The sequence below is a fragment of the Salvelinus sp. IW2-2015 genome, linkage group LG30 (genome assembly GCF_002910315.2).
Source record: "Salvelinus sp. IW2-2015 linkage group LG30, ASM291031v2, whole genome shotgun sequence".
Taxonomy (NCBI): Eukaryota; Metazoa; Chordata; class Actinopteri; order Salmoniformes; family Salmonidae; genus Salvelinus; species Salvelinus sp. IW2-2015.
In genome coordinates this window covers 17,029,436-17,047,929 of record NC_036869.1, presented here as the reverse complement: position 1 = coordinate 17,047,929, position 18,494 = coordinate 17,029,436, and the positions used below count along the sequence as shown (strand labels likewise).

The window sequence follows — 18,494 nt, the reverse complement described above, 5'->3', positions numbered from 1 at the left end:
CATTCTCCATGATCTCAGTCCTTTCGTGCAATAATGGATTTTCAGAGTTTCATTGCTTTAATGCTTGGTAACCAGAGCTTTTCAAAGGCACAACAGCCAAAATGCTATGGAAACAGATTGAASAGCAACTCAAAGCACCCATTAAAGAGATATACAAAGCAAATATGGTTGATAGAAAGTAGACCAGAATGGCTTTAAAAGCTTTTCATAAGTCCATTGGGCGCTGTGTAATTCTGTGAAGCCAAGGCTCATAGCGCACTGTCACTGTTGTCTAGTTGGAGGCTGATGTCATTGCTAAAAGCCCCACCAGATGCCTGCCTGACTAAGGCAAGTGAAGTGTCTCTAACCTAACAGCAGCTCACGAGCAGGAAAATTACAGAGGACAGCAGTCTAGAGAGTCATTATTGTGTCACTTGCTGTGCCCTCTTTGAAACTTGCTGTGCCTTCAAATTCCTGACCACAGTATAGCTGTGTTTCAATACCCATACTGTATATTACTTACTTAATGAGTATATACTACATACTATTAGTTCATTTTAGTATACTGTAAACAAACCGTGTCCTTTCAGCTGAGCATACTAGCGCTTTGCCTTCTCCCCGAAGTTGATGCTGTTGCTATGCAACCTCTTGCTAGTTTATTKGCATAACAAATTACTAGCCAGACTTCAGGTGTGTTRGTAAATTCAATCTGGAGTGCCAGAGTGCGCTCTGGGCGTTCYTCAATTCAGGYCGTTGTCAGATTGTCTATTTGTAAATTCAGAGGGCACACTGGGGGCTCGGGCCGAGGATTAGGGTTGATCCGAGCGTTCTGGCCTCACAACGGCTGTCAAACACCCAAACTAACTGGCTAACTTGCTAGCTACTTCCAGACACATGAGAGAACACCMCACTCTGATCATTTTACTCAACCAAGCAGAGCTGTTTAGGTAGTTTAATGATGCTTTTTTGCCGACATTTACTGACYCCGGTCACATTCAACAGGTGTTGAGTGTTTGTAAATCCATCAGTTARTCGCACTCTGCCTCTGGCAGTCAGACGAGAGTGCTCTGAAATTGGAGTCTATAGCCCAGAGCGAATTTACAAATGGACCTGAACGACTATACCACTTAGCTAAACTATGAATGACAATCAAGTCAATAAACGTTGGGTAGTTAGTTAAATAGCATAAAGTAAATATACTGGGAAGTTTGATGTACTAGTAGCCAACTAACATTACAGTAGGTCGCTAACATACCCGGCTGTTACATACCAAGGTAAAGACAGTTTCAGGTTGGATACTCGATGGCTTGGGCCCCTCTCTCGGGGTGAACCCATTCCAGGGCGCCCTGCCCTTCACAAAGAAAATAGAACTCTACCCCGGGGCTCCCGCCAGCTTCTCCGGGATCGGTCGCGTTACCACACTGGATGCCTCGCGGCGTCCGTCTCCGCCAGTCCGTGGACTTTCTAAAAGTAATTTGAGGTCAGTAGGTCACATTGACCAAGGAGCTTTTGAGATTTGAAAGTTTGAAAAATTAATGTAAAATTGTGTGAGATGAAAATGGACAAACTAAACGGTGTGCAATATAGAAGGGTAGTCAGTGGACATTCTGAACCTTCTTTGAATCCAGTAGGTCATATGACCAAGGAACTATTGAAATTTGAAACATTGAAAAACATTGAAAATTCATGTAAATTGCTTCAGATGAAAATGGACAAACTAAAGTGTGCAATGTCTAGGCCAGCTGAGTGTACATTCTGAACCTTGTTTGAAGACAGTTGGTCACATGACCAAGGAGCTATTGACATTTTAAAGTTTGAAAAATGTATGTAAAAACGTGAGAAATGAAAATGGACCAACTAAAGGGTGTGCAATGTGTAGGTCCACTGAGTGTACATTCTGGAAGTCAGTAAGTCACATGACCAAGGACCTATTGAAATTCTAAGATTTTAATAAATAATTTAAAATAGTGRGAGATGTAAATCGACGCAGYAAAAGTGTGTGCAATGTGTGTCTATGCCATCGGGTTAGCTACAACCAGTTTTGAAAGTTTTAGGAGTAATAGTTAAAGAACTATTGAAATTTGAAAAATMTGATTTGTCACCATGTTGACGGTTACGAACTGCTGTTGGTGGACGTAAGGAAAACTACAGGTGAATATCCGTRGAATATCCAACCTGAATCTGTCCTTACCTCGGTGCGGTACATATTACTGTAATGATATGCTATGCGGTTCGTTAGGATAGCGTAGCTAACAAATTGTCAGGAAACATAACATGTAACGTAACTTATTTACTTTATTACATTGCTCAACAATTTCTTATCYTTTGTCAAAATTAGTTAAAGCAACAAATTTGTATCCGCTCTCGTTGGACTTCGGCTGCATATTTTCCGCAATTTTCTTCATATCTAAAAACGTTGTGAAGCCACGCCCATTTTCTGAAGAAGACCACAAGTCTGGTTCATCCTTGGGAGCAATTTCTAAACGCCTGAAGGTACCGCGTTCATCTGTACAAACAATTGTACGCAAGTATAAACACCATGGGACCACGCAGCCGTCATACCGCTCAGGAAGGAGACGCGTTCTGTCTCCTAGAGATGAACGTACTGGTGCCCCGAAAAAGTGCAAATCAATCCCAGAACAACAGCAAAGGACCTTGTGAAGATGCTGGAGGAAACAGGTACAAAAGTATCTATAATCCACAGTAAAACGAGTCCTATATCGACATAACCTGAAAGGCCGCTCAGCAAGGAAAAAGCCACTGCTCCAAAACCACCATAAAAAAGCCAGACTACGGTTTACAACTGCACATGAGGACAAAGATCGTACTTTTTGGAGAAATGTCCTCTGGTCTGATGAAACAAAATAGAACGGTTTGGCTATGATAGTTATGTTTGGAGGGAAAAGGGGAGGCTTGCAAGCCGAAGAACACCATCCCAACCGTGAAGCACAGGGGTGGCAGCGCTTTGCTGCAGGAGGGACTGGTGCACTTCACAAAATAGATGGCATCATGAGGCAGGAAAATTATGTGGATATATTGAAGACATCTCAAGACATCAGTCAGGAAGTTAAAGCTTGGTCACAAATGGGTCTTCCAAATGGACAATGACCGCAAGCATACTCCAAAGTTGTGGCAAAATGGCTTAAGGACAACAAAGTCAAGGTATTACTTTTGAGGAGATGGGAACAAGTACCCCTGACTGAGAATAAATACTATTTCCTGTCGGGTGGAAAAGGTGTCACATTGTTCCAGGTCAGACAGGTAAAATGGTAGAAGTGGATGCTGAGTTCGAATCAAGCAGCACGTTGAACAAAGTTGGTGAAGATGCATGTCCTGAATGGACAACAGTAGTGTCGAAAACTGGAACAAAAAGGAAATTGTCTGAAGTTGGAGTGGAGGAAAACGTCTATGAATGATAATGAATCGCTTCTTGTTGAGTAAGAATGCATGTGTGGGAAACCATTTGAGTTGTCAAATGGTGATGTACACGCTGAGAAAAGTGGAATGTGTCAGTGACCAGGAGGGAAACTCGTATTAAGGTGGTACTTTGACCATGCCGTCGTCAATGGACCGCGCGATGCATTCTGGACGTTTCAGGGACATTAGCTCTCCTTCAAGGGGTGAATCAGAGTCAATTGGGCGCTAGCTCAAAAACCCAAATAAGCATGAATTTCGGTCAACATTACAAATCTTTTCCGAGATAAGTAATTGGTTATCTGTTATATCGTATAGCTGGGGAATCGTGACTACGTACTTTCGAGGGAAATATGCAGGTTTCTCGACTCATACCCTGAGATTCGTGACGATTAGTTTAGCAACCGCGTGACGCAGCATAACAACGGGAACGCGATTGGTCGACAATCTGCTGTGTGAGGCGTTACACGATCTTCAATTCATTGCCTAATGGGATTCCGATATCCTCCTTTCTCTGGTTTTTATGTGTAGGGTGACCACATCTCCCGGATTGTGCAGGACAGTCTTGCGTTTTTGCACTTTGTCCCGCAACCAAACAATCAAGTCCCGCATTTTATCAACAAATTCAAACACCACTAATACCAAATAATATAATTTTTTTTATGTGTTCCGTATTTCAGTCAGACATTCCAACCTGTCTCTTGGAATCATGTTGCGCTTATGAAAATATTTAGGATGTGTAGCCTAACCAACTGGTGACAAAGCCGCTGGAGTAGTTTGGGGTGGGGTGCTGTAAAAAAATTCGCCAAAGGGGTCTCTCCATGCTCATTAGTTTCTCATTTAACATACACTACATGACCGAAAGTATGTACACACTGCTCGTCAAACATCTCATTACAAAATCATGGACATAGAGCTGGCAGCAAGCTTATAGGTCTGCTGTTAGAACCAGTAAATCCCACTTTACCAATCTTGGTAGCGGAATTACTTTGCTTCCCTCCAGGCCTGAGGACAAAGACTTTCCTCTAGGCTCAGATTAAATATATGACAGATAGGAGTGGCTTTAGAGTCAGCTACCATCCTCAGTAGCTCTCCATCTAAGTTGTCAATGGCAGGGAGTTGTCATTATTGATCGATAACAATAATTTTTCCACCTCTCCCACATGAACTTTACAAAATTCAAACTTGCAATGCTTTTCTTTCATTATTTGTTTTTTTTATGCATGAATACGATGGCTCACTGTTCGTTGTTGCATTTCCTGCCTAAGTTTGCCCACTTTGCCAGTGAAGTAATCATTAAAATAATAAGGCCAGCATCAAATGGTTTTTGTATGAATAAGCCATCTGATTTTATGGAAGATGGAGTAAATTTGTCTTTCTGCCCATAATTTAATTTAAAGTACTCCCAATGTTTTTTTCCCATCTTTATATCTCTGGGTTCGTGCCCAGGCTCTGTCGCAGCCGGCCGCAACCGGGAGATCCGTGGGCGACGCACAATTGGCATAGCGTCGTCTGGGTTTGGGAGGGTTTGGCCGGTAGGGATATCCTTGTCTCAGTATGTAAAAAATAATATATATATATAAAAAATATATATATATAAAAAAAAAAAAAAAATGTAATAAAATGTATGCCACTCTACTGTAAGTCGCTCTGGATAAGAGCGTCTGCTCTTGGCCGGTAGGATATCCTTGTCTCAGTATGAAAAAAAAAAAATGTAATAAAATGTATGCACTCTACTGTAAGTCGCTCTGATAAGAGCGTCTGCTAAATGACTAAAATGTAAAAAAAAAATGTAAATGTAAATGTATTGGAGTGGCCATCACAAAGCCCTGACCTCAATCCCATAGAACATTTGTGGGCAGAACTGCAAAAGCGTATGCGAGCAAGTAGGCCTACAAACCTGATTCAGTTACACCAGCTCTGTCAGAGGAATGGGTCAAAATTCATCCAACTTATTGTGGAAGCTTGTGGAAGGCTACCCGAAACGTTTACCCAAGTTAAACAATTTAAAGCAATGCTACCAAATACTAATTGAGTGTATGTAAACTTCTGACCCACTGGAATGTGATGAAAGAAATAAAAGCTGAAAACATCATATCTCTCTACTATTATTATGAAAAGTCACATTCTTAAAATAAAGTGGTGATCCTAACTGACCTAAGACAGGGAATTTTTACTCTGATTAAATGTCAGGAATTGTGAAAAACGGAGTTTATATGTATTTGGCTAAGGTGTATGTAAACTTCTGACTTCAACTGTAGTTGGGTGGGCTATGTACAGGTGCAATGATCTGTAAGCTGCTCTGACAGCTGACGCTTAAAGTTAGTGAGGGATATATGAGTCTCCAGCTTCAATGATTTGTGCAATTCGTTTCAGTCATTGGRAGCAGAGAACTGGAAGYAAAGGCGGCCAAACGAGGAGTTGGCGTTGGGGGTGACCAGTGAAATATACCTGCTGGAGCGCATGCTACMGGTGGGTGCTGCTATGTTGACTAGTGAGCTAAGGCGGGGCTTTACCTAGCAAAGACTTATAGATTTCCTGGAGCCAGTGGGGTTGGCTACGAATATGAAGCGAGGGCCAGCCAACGAMAGCATACAGGTCGCAGTGGTGGGTAGTATATGGGGCTTTGGTGACAATATGGATGGCACTGTGATAGACTGCATCCAATTTGCTGAGTAGAGTGTTGGAGGGTATTTTGTAAGCATGAGTGAAGGATGCTTTGTCGCGAAATAGGATGCCGATTCTAGATTTCATTTTGAATTGGAGATGCTTAATGTGAGTCTGGAAGGAGAGTTTACAGTCTAACCAGACACTTGGGTATTTGCAGTTGTCCACATATTCTAAGCAAGCAGCAAGAGCGACATCATTGATGTAGACAGAGAAAAGAGTGGGCCCGAGAATTGAACTATGTGGCACCCCCATAGAGACTGCCAGAGGTCCGGACAACAGGCCCTCCAATTTTACACACTGAACTCTGAGACGTAGTTGGTGAACCAGCCGAGGCAGTCATTTGAGAAACCAAGGCTGRTGAGTCTGCCGATAAGAGTGCAGTGATTGACAGAGTCGAAAGCCTTGGCCAGGTCAATGAATACGGCTGCACAYTATTGTCTTTTATCGATGGCGGTTATGATATTGTTTAGAACCTTYAGCGTGGCTGAGGTGCACCCATGACCAGCTCGGAAACAAGATTGCATAGCGGAGAAGGTACGGTGGAATTCGAAATGGTCGTTGATCTGTTTGTTAACTTGGCTTTCGAAGACCTTGGAAATACAGGGTAGGATAGATATAGGTCTGTAACAGTTTGTGTCTAGAGTGTCTCCCCCTTTGAAGAGGGGGATGACCGCGGCAGCGTTCCAATCTTTAGGGATCTCAGACGATACGAAAGAGAGGTTGAACTGGCTAGTAGTAGGGGTTGCAACAATTGRGGTGGATAGTTTTAGAGAGGGTCCAGATTGTCTAGCCCAGCTGATTTGTAGGGGTCCAGATTTTGCAGCTCTTTCAGAGCATCAGCTCACTGGATTTGGGTGAAGGAGAAATGGGGGAGGCTTGGGCAAGTTGCTGTGGGGGTGCAGAGCTGTTGATCGGGGTAAGGGTAGCCAGGTGGAAAGCATGGCCAGCCGTAGAAAAATGCTTATTGAAATTCTCGATTATCGTAGATTTATCGGTGGTGACAGTGTTTCCTAGCCTCGGTGCAGTGGGCAGCTGGGAGGAGGTGTTCTTATTTTCCATGGACTTTACAGTGTCCCAGAACTTTTGGGAGTTTGTGCTACAGGACGCAAATTTCTGTTTAAAAAAGCAAGCCTTTGCTTTCCTAACTGCCTGTGTATATTGGTTCCTAACTTCCCTGAAAAGTTGCATGTCGTGGGGGCTATTCGATGCTAATGCAGTACGACACAYMATGTTTTTGTGCTGGTCAAGGGCAGTCATAGCCCTTGGTTCACTCCAGACCTATCTGTTCTTAGTTCTACATTTTTGGAATGGGATATGCTTATTTAAGATGGTGAGGAAAGCACTTTTAAAGAATAACCAGGCATCCTCTACTGACGGAATGAGGAGAATATCCTTCCAGGATACCCGGGCCAAGTCGGTTAGAAAGGCCTGCTCGCTGAAGTGTTTTAGGGAGCGTTTGACAGTGATGAGGGGTGGTCGTTTGACCGCGGACCCATTACGCACAGAGGCAGTGAGGKAGTGATCGCTGAGATCCTGGTTAAAGCCAGCAGAGATGTATTTAGAGGGCAGGTTGGTCAGGATGATATCTATGAGCGTGCCCATGTTTACGGATTTAGGGTTGTACCTGGTAGGTTCCATGATKATTTGTGTGAGTTACCTGGCCCTGCCATTGTTAGAGAAGAGGCCATCAATTGAACACAAAAAATCCAGTTCAGATATTTGAGATGTATTCATTCATTACCTCCTGGTTAATCAAATTGTGGTTATGCCCTGTTCTTAAGGTGACCCATAGCGGTTTGGCATGTGCAACCAAAGATTGAAACCTGAAAATAACGTCACAATCCATTCCCTGGATAGATCTTCCACCACACTGCTAGACAAMATTTTAATAGATTGTAGTGGGTGGAATGTAATGAATGGGATGGTAGCAAAAACATACAACCAAAAGTTGTGTTTATAAATGTACGCACAACTTTAATTTGCATGTTCTTGATACTGTCACATTCATTTCATTCCAGCCATTACAATGGGCCCGTCCTCCCCATTGATCCCTCCACCACCAGCCACAGTGAGTCCATTCTCTCTCCCCCGTTGCCGTTACAGGTGGGTTCCCCCATACCAGTGGTGTAAAGTACTTAAGTAAAGGTTTTTGGGGGTATCTGTACTTTACTATTTATATTTTTGACCGCTTTTACTTTTACTTCACTACATTCCTAAAGACGATAATGTAGTTTTTACTCCATACATTTTCCCTGACACCCAAAAGTAGCTTAGTTTGTAAATTATGTCAGTGTTGGAGCGTGCCACTGGCTATCCATATTTTTTTTTAAAACAAGACAATCGAATGTGCAATGATTGAAACTTTTATTTTGACTTTTGATACTTAAGTATATTTTTGCAATTACATTTACTGTTAATACTTAAGTATATTTAAAACCAAATACTTTTAGACTTTTACTAAAATATTATTTAACTGGGTGACTTTCACTTTTACTTGTCATTTTCTATTAAGGTATCTTTACTTTTACTCAAGTATGAAAATTGGGTACTTTTTCCACCACTGGCCCATACAACTGCCTGATTCCTGTTATCTCATCCAGCCCAGCTGGAACTGACCATAATGACGCTGTGTGCTCTTTGTCATTAACTCCACCGGCTCTGTGTTTAAGGTGCCAATCCAGGGCCTCTTTTGGTTTTGCCAGCCTCCCCTTCGGACTAAGCCATTCTCCAATGCATCAGAGAAGCCTGTGCCAACACAGAACAGCCATAGAGGAAATGAAGACAGCCTCTAATCAAGATGTCTGTACCAAGGGATGATGGGAGGATTATTAGCARGGATTTGGAGTTGGGAGGAAAGAGGGGGATGCCAATATAGGGGTGCTGTTTGGGGGCTCTGCAGCTGCGCCACATAATAAAAAATAGAGCTGGTGGAGTCTGATGGCTAAATTAAAGACTATGTAATACTCGCTGATAGCCTGGAGCTAATGATGCGCCTTTAGATTCTCTGTGGTTGTCGACCTATTGCCAGGGTCCTGTTTGCATGCGAAGATGCTCCAAAAACATTAAAACTTGTCCAAAACATTTTTACTACAGTGTGTGTTAATGAACAGAACCCTATATTGGGACACTGACTTCCAAGGGGGTAGCTTGAGTGTACATTGATGACACATTTCCTGCTGTTAGATAAGTTGAGTTATCTGAGTCATATACTATAGTTATAGTACCTGTATGTACTAATAATACTTTTTAAAAGCTGGGAGTGAAAGTATCATCAGCTACAAAATGTAGTAAATATTATTACACCTGGCATGATGGTATGAAACATGGGACCTCCAGTAAGAAATTCAATATGTTATTTTCTAGTCATAGAATATTCAACAGGCCTTGAGGCTGAGATGCAGTAAATAGCAGACTACTATGTGGATGGTGTGAGATTTTCCACAAGTGTTAATTTTATTAAATGACATATTCCTAAGGGAACAAGCTACATTCAATTAGATCCCCCAAAAATCTGATATCTCAGTCTCAATGTGTTATTATTGTCAATATTTCATGCCTAATGTGATTGATTGTGATGAAAACACAGTAGCTCTTGTAGCCTATGCCATTTTTGCAATCATGTGAGGACCTCTTGTGGTAGTCTGTGGTACACTACTATTCGTAGCTGCCCTCATTCATAACCAATTACAACCAGAATCCAAACCTTTACCTTAACTCTAGCTTCATGTCCACATCCCGGCTCAACCCTAACCCTAGCCTCAACTACAACCCTAACCCTAGCTTCATGTCCACATTCCAGTTCAACCCTAATCCTAGCCTCAACCACAACTACAACCCTTTCCTCAATCACAACCCAAACCCTAGCTTCATGTTCACACCCCAGTTCAACCTTAACCCTCAACCCCATCCCAACCCTAACCTTGTTTTATCTTACTCTAACCTACTTTGTACCCTACTTTTCTCTTTGGTGCTGAAGCTCAGCTCTACCTGGCTTTCCCTTTGACATGTGGTACAGGAGGTTGGCTCTGGGTAGCTCTGGCTCAGTTTAACCACTGATCCTCATCCTATTGATGTCATGGCAACATGGCACTCTCCGCACCTTAGCACACATGCACTCTCGCAAACACACACACAAACACAAACACATTCATGCTACATACACATCACAACTCTACCAGAATCATATTATTATTGCTAAATACTGCACAATTTAAACACTTGCCAATCCCCCCTTCCCCAAAACAACTGTAAATATTGGACAAAWATTGTGCCTCCCTGTATTATACTTACATGTATGCAAAACATTCTATTATATTTTACTGAAACATTGACTTTATGTMCGTATTTTATTATTTATCTTTGTTGCATTGTCYAGAAGGAACCTGCAAGTAAGCATTTCATTGGACAGTACGTGTATACCATGTGTATCTTGTACATACAGTACAACTAACAAAACTTGAAACTTGATGGAAATAGTGTTACTAGAATAACCACTAGGTGGCCATAGCTGCATTGGTTATAAGGTACAGTTCATTTGAACATAAAAAGATAGGATAATGAAAACATTGCCCATTTTGGCTTACCACTGTATTATGTTAATGGTACTTGGTTTAGCTTTGTGTCAATTTACTATGACAAAGAATTATGGCTAGAAAGGAGATGGAATTCTATTTATTTACATACTTTCTCTCCCGACCCTAACCTGTAGCTATTCCTTCTCTCCCTATCCCTAACCTGTAGCTATCCCTTCTTCCTTGTCCCTAACTTGTAGCTATCCATTCTGTCCCTAACTTGTAGCTATCCCTTCTCTCCCTGTCCCTAACCTGTAGCTATCCCTTCTCTCCTGTCCCTAACGTGTAGCTATTCCTTCTTCATTGTCCCTAACTTGTAGCTATCCCTTCTGTCCCTAACTTGTAGCTATCCTTCTCTCCTGTCTCTAACTTGTAGCTATTCCTTCTCTCCTTGTCCCTAACTTGTAGCTATCCATTCTGTCCCTAACCTGTAGCTATCCCTTCTCTCTCTGTCCCAAACCTGTAGCTATCCCTTCTGTCCCTAACCTGTAGCTATCCCTGTAACTATCCCTGTCCCTAACCTGTAGCTATCCCTTCTGTCCCTAACCTGTAGCTATCTCCTTCTATCCCTGTCCCTAACCTGTAGCTATCCCTTCTGTCCCTAACCTGTAGCTATCCCTTCTATCCCTTAACTATCCCTGTCCCTAACCTGTAGCTATCCCTTCTGTCCCTAACCTGTAGCTATCCTTCTATCCTGTAACATCCCTTGCCTAACCTGTAGCTATCCCTTCTGTCCCTAACTGTAGCTATCCCTTCTTACATTTTCCTGTTGATCTGCTCTCATACTCTACTTGTTATACACTCCAGTTTCACAAGAATAACATACATTAATAGGGAAAGGGAAATACCTAGTCAGTTCATCGCTTCATAGGCTTCACAATGCTTATGTTTACAGTATTACAAGCAGTGGCGGGTTTAGGCATAGACGACATGGGCAGCATCTTGCCGGGGTCGGCATGGGACCCGCACAAAAAATTAAATAAACAAATAGAAAAAGACTACTATTTCAGAATGGTGACATTTGCGCAATCGGTTTTCTATTGCTCATTTGCACGTCACGTCAATGATAGCATGTCACCGTGTGGGACTGTGGGTCAATTAACCTTGTCGGAGTGGGCGCCCTGATTCTAGTTTGTGAGCTAGCCAGGCTACTGCCTGGGAAGGTCTCGCACTCAGAAGTACAAGATGGGGAGGGGGCGGGGGTAGGCTGACCTCAGGTCTCCCCACTGGAAGCCCGGGGTAGGGGGAGCGGGGGAATCTATCAAATAGCGCACCTCTAACTTTGTACAGTACTAATGCAATTAGTTGTGCAATTTAGTTTGTGCGTTTCTTGTTTGAAGTGCAATAGTGTAATAATCAGGTTCTCTTCTTTATATGTGTGTTATTGTATTTGTTTATTTGTGTGATATAGGATTTGTGCAATTTAGTTTTATTTGTGTGATTTTTGTTAGCAATGGGGTAATAGTGTAATAATTTGWTTCTCCTTTTTATTGTTACTTTTTAATATTTATTAGTCTTATTTTTGTATATATATTTWWATCGTTTTAAATGTTATGATTATTTATTTGTGTTGTTCCAAATGTCTGAATAKAAATTACAGTTAGTGCAGAATGGTGCTTTTTTGGGGGGCTGAAGGGGAGTTCGCCCAGGGAGCCATACAAGCTAGAACCACCACTGATTACAAGTATAAGTGATCACATCTTTCAAATGAGCCTACTAGTTTGACAAATTAGCCTGCTGATGACTATAGCTAGAGGTTTATGGCTCTGTCTGACAGAGTTGTCCCTGGTTCAATCACAATACACATAGTTGTTGGACATGATGTAGGCCAGAGTTCCCCCAAAGTTTTCTGAGAACCCCCCCCTCCAAAAAAAGAACACACCTACCATGTATAAATACTTGTATTGTTGTATAAATTGTTGTATAAATACTGAACAAAAATATAAACGCAACAATTTAAATGATTTTACTGAGTTACAGTTCATATTAGGATATCAGTCAATTGAAATAAATAAATTAGGCCCTAATCTTTGGATTTTATATGACTGGAAGGGGCGCAGCCATTGGTGGGCCTAGGAGGGCATAGGCCCACCCACTTGGGAGCCAGACCCACCCACTGCGGAGCCAGGCCCAGCCAGTCAGAATGAGTTTTCCCCCATGAATGGCTTTATTACAGACAGAAGTATTCCTCAGTGTCATCAGCTGTCCGGGTTGCTGGWCTCAGATGATACCGCAGTTGAAGAAGCCAGAGGTGGGCTGGCGTGGTTGCACGTGGTCTGCTGGTTGGACGTAATGCCAAATTGTCTAAAATGATGTTGGAGGTGGCTTATGGTAGAGAAATTAACATTTCATTCTCTGGCAATGGCTCTTGTCGACATTCCTGCTGTCAGTATGCCAAATGCAGGCTCCCTCAACTTCAGACATCTGACTTTGTGTTGTGTGATAAAACTGCACATTATATAATGGACTTTTATTGCCCCCAGCAAAAGGTGCAACTGTGTAATGAATGATCATGCTGTTTAATCACTTTCTTGATATGCCACACCTGTCAAGGTGGATGGATAATCTTGGTAAAGGATAAATGCTCACTAACAGGGAGGTAAACAAATTTGTGCGCACAATTTGAGAGAAACAAGGTTTTTGTGTGTATGGAACATTTCTGGGATTTTTATTTCAGTTCATGAAACATGGGCCCAACTCTTTACATGTTGCGTTTATATTTTTGTTCYGTATATATCTGTTTTTGTTGGACATAAAAGACTGTAAAAACACCAGCAAATCAGCTCCAAGTGATTTAKATTTTGGAAATCTGTTCCAAAGTATTCCCACGCAWAACAGAGATATAATGTATGTGATTTTATACAAATTTAAGCAAGGTTGAAATTATTATGTTTTAGTCAAATATTATATCTGTCGGGGTTTATTGCGGTCAATTTGCAGTCTACAAATTATTTGTAATTATGTTCCGGCCCCTAAACATCCGCTGAAGAAAAAATCGGCGCACGACTTAATCTACTGTATTTCATGATCCCTGGTGTAGACAGGCCTACTATGCGTTTATGACATGTGAAATCTAAATCTCACATGACATCTAAGGATTACTGACTGTATAAGATGTGATATAAAAAAATATATACTGTTTCGTTTTTTCCACACCCTTTGTATTTTTATTGTGATCCACTCACCACCATGCATGGAAGTACAGTAGCCTAGTAGACTGCTAGCCTCAAAAGGAGGGGCGACGCGGACGCGCGCKCAAGGTTCGCATGCTCACGCGCATGGGTAAAACACTTGCAATTCGCATGTCAGCTGTGGCAAGAAACTTCATGAACCCTCGACTATGCCGTGATAGTACTTGAATTGTTTTCGTTTTTATCTCACGTTTTTAAACACCTGGTGTTTTCTCTAGGAGTTCATATTTTTATAATTTTTTCAGTATGGTCTTAAACGRAAAAACATGGAATTTATCTCTGTGTGGAAACTAACGTGGGGTTCATATCTCACCGCTGTTTTGCGTTCCATCGTTCGGGAGTGCTGCATACAGGATACTGCAGCAAGTCTTTGAAAGGATATTTGCCATTAAAAGAGACTTTACCATTGAGTTTCTTTTTCAGTCASTATTGGAGAACAGAATACACATTTTCACTACAGTTTTGGCAAGATAAACAGTCCATACAGTGCTGAAAATGGAGACTGTCATTGAAAGAGAATGCAGTGCACTCGGAGGACTTTTTCAAACAGTGATAGGCGACATGAAGGTAACACCTTGGGGACTAATTCATMAATTGTTTATTTTAATATTTATTTAGGCTTCGTAGGGTATTGTTTGTCTTTTTATGTTCTATAGAATAATACGTTTTGTTGATATGGCAGTACGTGCCCTTATATGTTGACACCTACTGTAATCGGTGTGACATTGACCGTGATAGATAAATGGCATGCAATTACATTTGATGTTGCAGATAACCATATAAATTCAAAGAGTGGCAGTCTGGGAAATGATTGTGTACAGCCTAGGCTGCATGCTTTGCTAATTGTACATTTAGGCTAGCTATTAAATTGCGCTRACTGAGGGACTGCATAGAATATAGGTCCGGCCGCATGGTAGGTGTGTTCTGATTCATTGACATTGAGCGGGTGCATATAAAAGGCTAAATGATCCAGGATATGGATTAGAATAGAACGCTCTAATCCACTTCAAGCAAGTAGCAGTAAATGCATGTCCTGAAGGTTTGTTTCCCCTTGACTCTTGTTCTGGGGAAAGCAAGAAAATATGTGTCACTGTTGAGATCAGGAACTCATTTAGGCTACGCATCTCTTTTATTTAGCTTCCTCATAAACTCAAGTTAGAAATGAAAAAAAGAATATTTTTGTCACAATGTCATCTCAGAAGGAAGCATGACAATTTGTATGTTCTATGTTTAGCCTATTAATCAGTGATAAAAAATGTATTAATAAGCAGATTGCCGACTGTGCCCCCAGTCTGCCCCAAAGTGGCAGAGTGCCTATTCACACCTGTTCCTCTGATAACGGAATGCGGGGAAATGGTGGCAGATGACTTCAAAAGGGTGTGAACTGTGAAGTTTTGCTGAGTGCAACAGAGAGCCACCATTTGGGTTTGTGGTAGATACATGTTTGATGTAGGAGAATAGAGTTTTAGATTGGGATTCCAACCAACTGAATACCATGATGTCCATGATCTGGTTTGAGAAATTTTTGTAAAGCCATGTAACCAAGTCCACTTAACTAAAAATTACTTCTGAGAAATAAACGGCAGACCATTTGAGAAATAGGCTACTTTTGTAGATAGTGATGACAACAAATGCTTTTCAATTGTCTAACGTTAGGCTGAAATACAGTGCATTCGGGAAGGATTCAGACCATATTCTAAAATTGATAAAAGTCATGTTTTTCCTCATCAATCTACACACAATACCCATAATGACAAAGCAAAAACAGGTTTTTAGATATATTTTTTTCAAATTTATAAAAAAACAAAACAGAAACACCTTATTTACATAAGTATTCAGACCCTTTGCTATGAAACTCGAAATTGAGCTCAGGTGCATCCGGTTTCAATTGATCATCCTTGAGATGTTTCTACAACTTGATTGGAGTACACCTGTTGTAAATGTAATTGATTGGACATGATTTGTAAAGGCACACACCTGTCTATATAAGGTCCCACAGTTGACAGTGCATGTCAGAGCAAAAACCACGCCATGAGGTCAAAGGAATTGTCAGTAGAGCTTCGAGACAGGATTGTGCCAAGGCACAGATCTGTGGAAGGTTACCAACAAATGTCTGCGGCATTGAAGGTCCCCAAGAACACAATGGCCTCCATCATTCTTAAATTTAAGAAGTTTGMAACCACCAAGACTCTTCCTAGAGATGGCCGCCCAGCCAAACTGAGCAAAAGGGAGAACCTTCCAGAAGGACAACCATCTCTGCAGCACTCTACCAATCAGGCCTTTATGGTAGATTGGCCAGACGGAAGCCACAGCTCAGTAAAAGGCACATGACAGACCACTTGGAGTTTGCCAAAAGGGACCTAAAGGACTCTCAGACCATGAGAAACAAGATTCTCTAGTCTGAATGAATCCCAGATGTCACTCTTTGGCCTGAATGCCAAGCGTCACGCCTGGAGGAAACCTGGCACCATCCCTACGGTGAAGCATGGTGGTGGCAGCATCATGCTGTGGGGATGTTTTTCAGGGAGACTAGTCAGACTAGTCAGGATCGAGGCAAAGATGAACAGAGAAAATTACAGAGACCCTTGATYAAAACCTGCTCCAGAGCYCTCAGGACCTCAGACTGGGGTGAGGTTCACCTTCCAACAGGACAACGACCCTAAGCACACAGCCAAGATGACACAGGATTTGCTTCGGGACAAGTCTCTAAATGTCCTTGAGTGGCCCAGCCAGAGCCCGGACTTGAACCCGATCMAACATCTCTGGAGAGACCTGAAAATAGGTGTGCAGCGACACTCCCCATCCAACCTGACAGAGCTTGAGAGGATCTGCAGAGAAGAATGGGAGAAACTCCCCAAATACAGGTGTTCCAAGCTTATAGCGTCATACCCAAGATGACTCAAGGCTGTAATCACTGCCGAAGGTGCTTCAACAAAGTACAGAGTAAAGGGTCTGAATACTTATGTAAATGTGATATTTCCGTTTTAAATGTTTTATACACTTGCTCAAATAAAATAAACTGTTTTTGCTTTGTCCTTATGGGGTAATGTGTGTAGATTGAGGGGGGGAAAAAACAATTGAATCCATTTTAGAATAAGAATATGTAACAAAATGTGGAAAAAGTCAAGGTGTCTGAATACTTTCCGAATGCACTGTATGTTCATTCATGATAGCCTTCTACAGCCATTTCAGACATGTTTCTCTGGACCTGTGTAATAAACCATTTTCGTAGGTGGAGGGCTTTTCCAAAGGGCACCATGAATTATACTCTTGTCTGCTGGCTCATGTTTACATGTGTGGGTGGGGATTGTCTATGTGTGCCTATATTTGCTCGCCAATATTTGTGCTTAAATTGAATCAGCGTGCTGGTTGGTGTGTGTGTGAGTGTTAATACATAATTTAGATACTGTTAACACATCTCTTCTTGTGTAAGCAGACATATTACCATTCATTTGGTAAACTGGAACCAATTTTCCATGCTTTTTCTGAGCTCCAAGCGTATTTTCAACAGAGTATAAAAACTGCAGTAGGAATGACAAAAATCATGGAATTCAGTGCTAATTGAATAATGTCAGAATATAAAGGTTCTATAAAGGTTGACATTTAGGTTTTATTTGTGAGTTATCTGAACATAGGGGCTGGTTTCTGGACACAAATTAAGCCTATTCCATGACTAAAATACATAAGCTACTCAATGGAGAGTCTAGGACTATTTTTAGTCTAGGACTAGGTTTAAAACGTGTCTGGGAAATCAGCCCATAATATGATACGATACAATATACTTTATTGTCCATTTACATGGAAATTCATTTTTTGACGTCAGCATACAAATACACATGCAAATACGTACATGCAGTACGGAAAACTAGGAAGTTAATACACAAGTCACACATGAAAATTTCCACATATTCAAAGTCTCTGCAGCGTACTGTCCAACCGTGCATTGGGTCAACATCTGTCCTATGTCCCACTGTTCAGCATCCTGATGGAATGAAACTTGCCCTGCTCCTATTCTTACTGAYCAGTGGGGACCCTTAATCTCCTTCTGGAGGGCAGCAGCTCAAAATGTTTTATTCTCTATTACCCATTCAATGTATACATGTTTGAGCACCATTACATTATTAATCTGTTGGCTCGAGGTTGAAGGTAATGCTATTGAGAGCATTGGATGAAGGCCTACTTTGGTTTATTAATCAGTATTTGATGGGTCATCATAATCACTCTGGCTAAAATAATCCTCTCACTGGGGGGGGGATTACTCGATGAATCATAGAACGGTAATGGATAGAAGAGATACAAAGCAGAGCTCTAGGGTTTATGACCYTAAGTTGATGGATCCATGAGAAGTCTTGTTGAATATGGAGCCCATTTCATTTCTGAGATGAGCACCATGCATCAGAAGTGCCTGAATCAAAGCCTGATCTTTTTYTTTGCATGATTCATGCATTTAAATTCACTGCGTTTATGCAGTCATTGCATTGAATCTGAAATGCCATTTGCGATGCTGAAATGATGATCTCTCAGTAGGAAATCAACACATACTGCAGAAGCCATATTAAGTGGGTGGCATGGTGAATTCATGCAGTGCATATTTCATGGTATTCCTCGCCCGGTGATGTAAATGATGTCGGCGGGTGCCAGGGAGATTGAAGTGCAGCGTCATTGCCTC

General features: G+C 41.5%; 1 protein-coding gene across 3 annotated transcripts in view; it reads left to right on the top strand.

The window, feature by feature from the left end:
- Positions 1-13,911: 13,911 nt before the first annotated feature.
- Positions 13,912-18,494, top strand: part of LOC111955193 (protein MTSS 1-like) — a 54,345-nt gene continuing 49,762 nt past the window's right edge. For all 3 annotated transcript variants that reach the window (XM_070436057.1, XM_023975336.2, XM_023975332.2), the window contains exon 1: positions 13,912-14,392. In XM_070436057.1, coding sequence (XP_070292158.1) covers positions 14,321-14,392 — 72 coding nt within the window. In that variant the 5' untranslated portion in view covers positions 13,912-14,320. The remainder of the gene's footprint in view (positions 14,393-18,494) is intronic.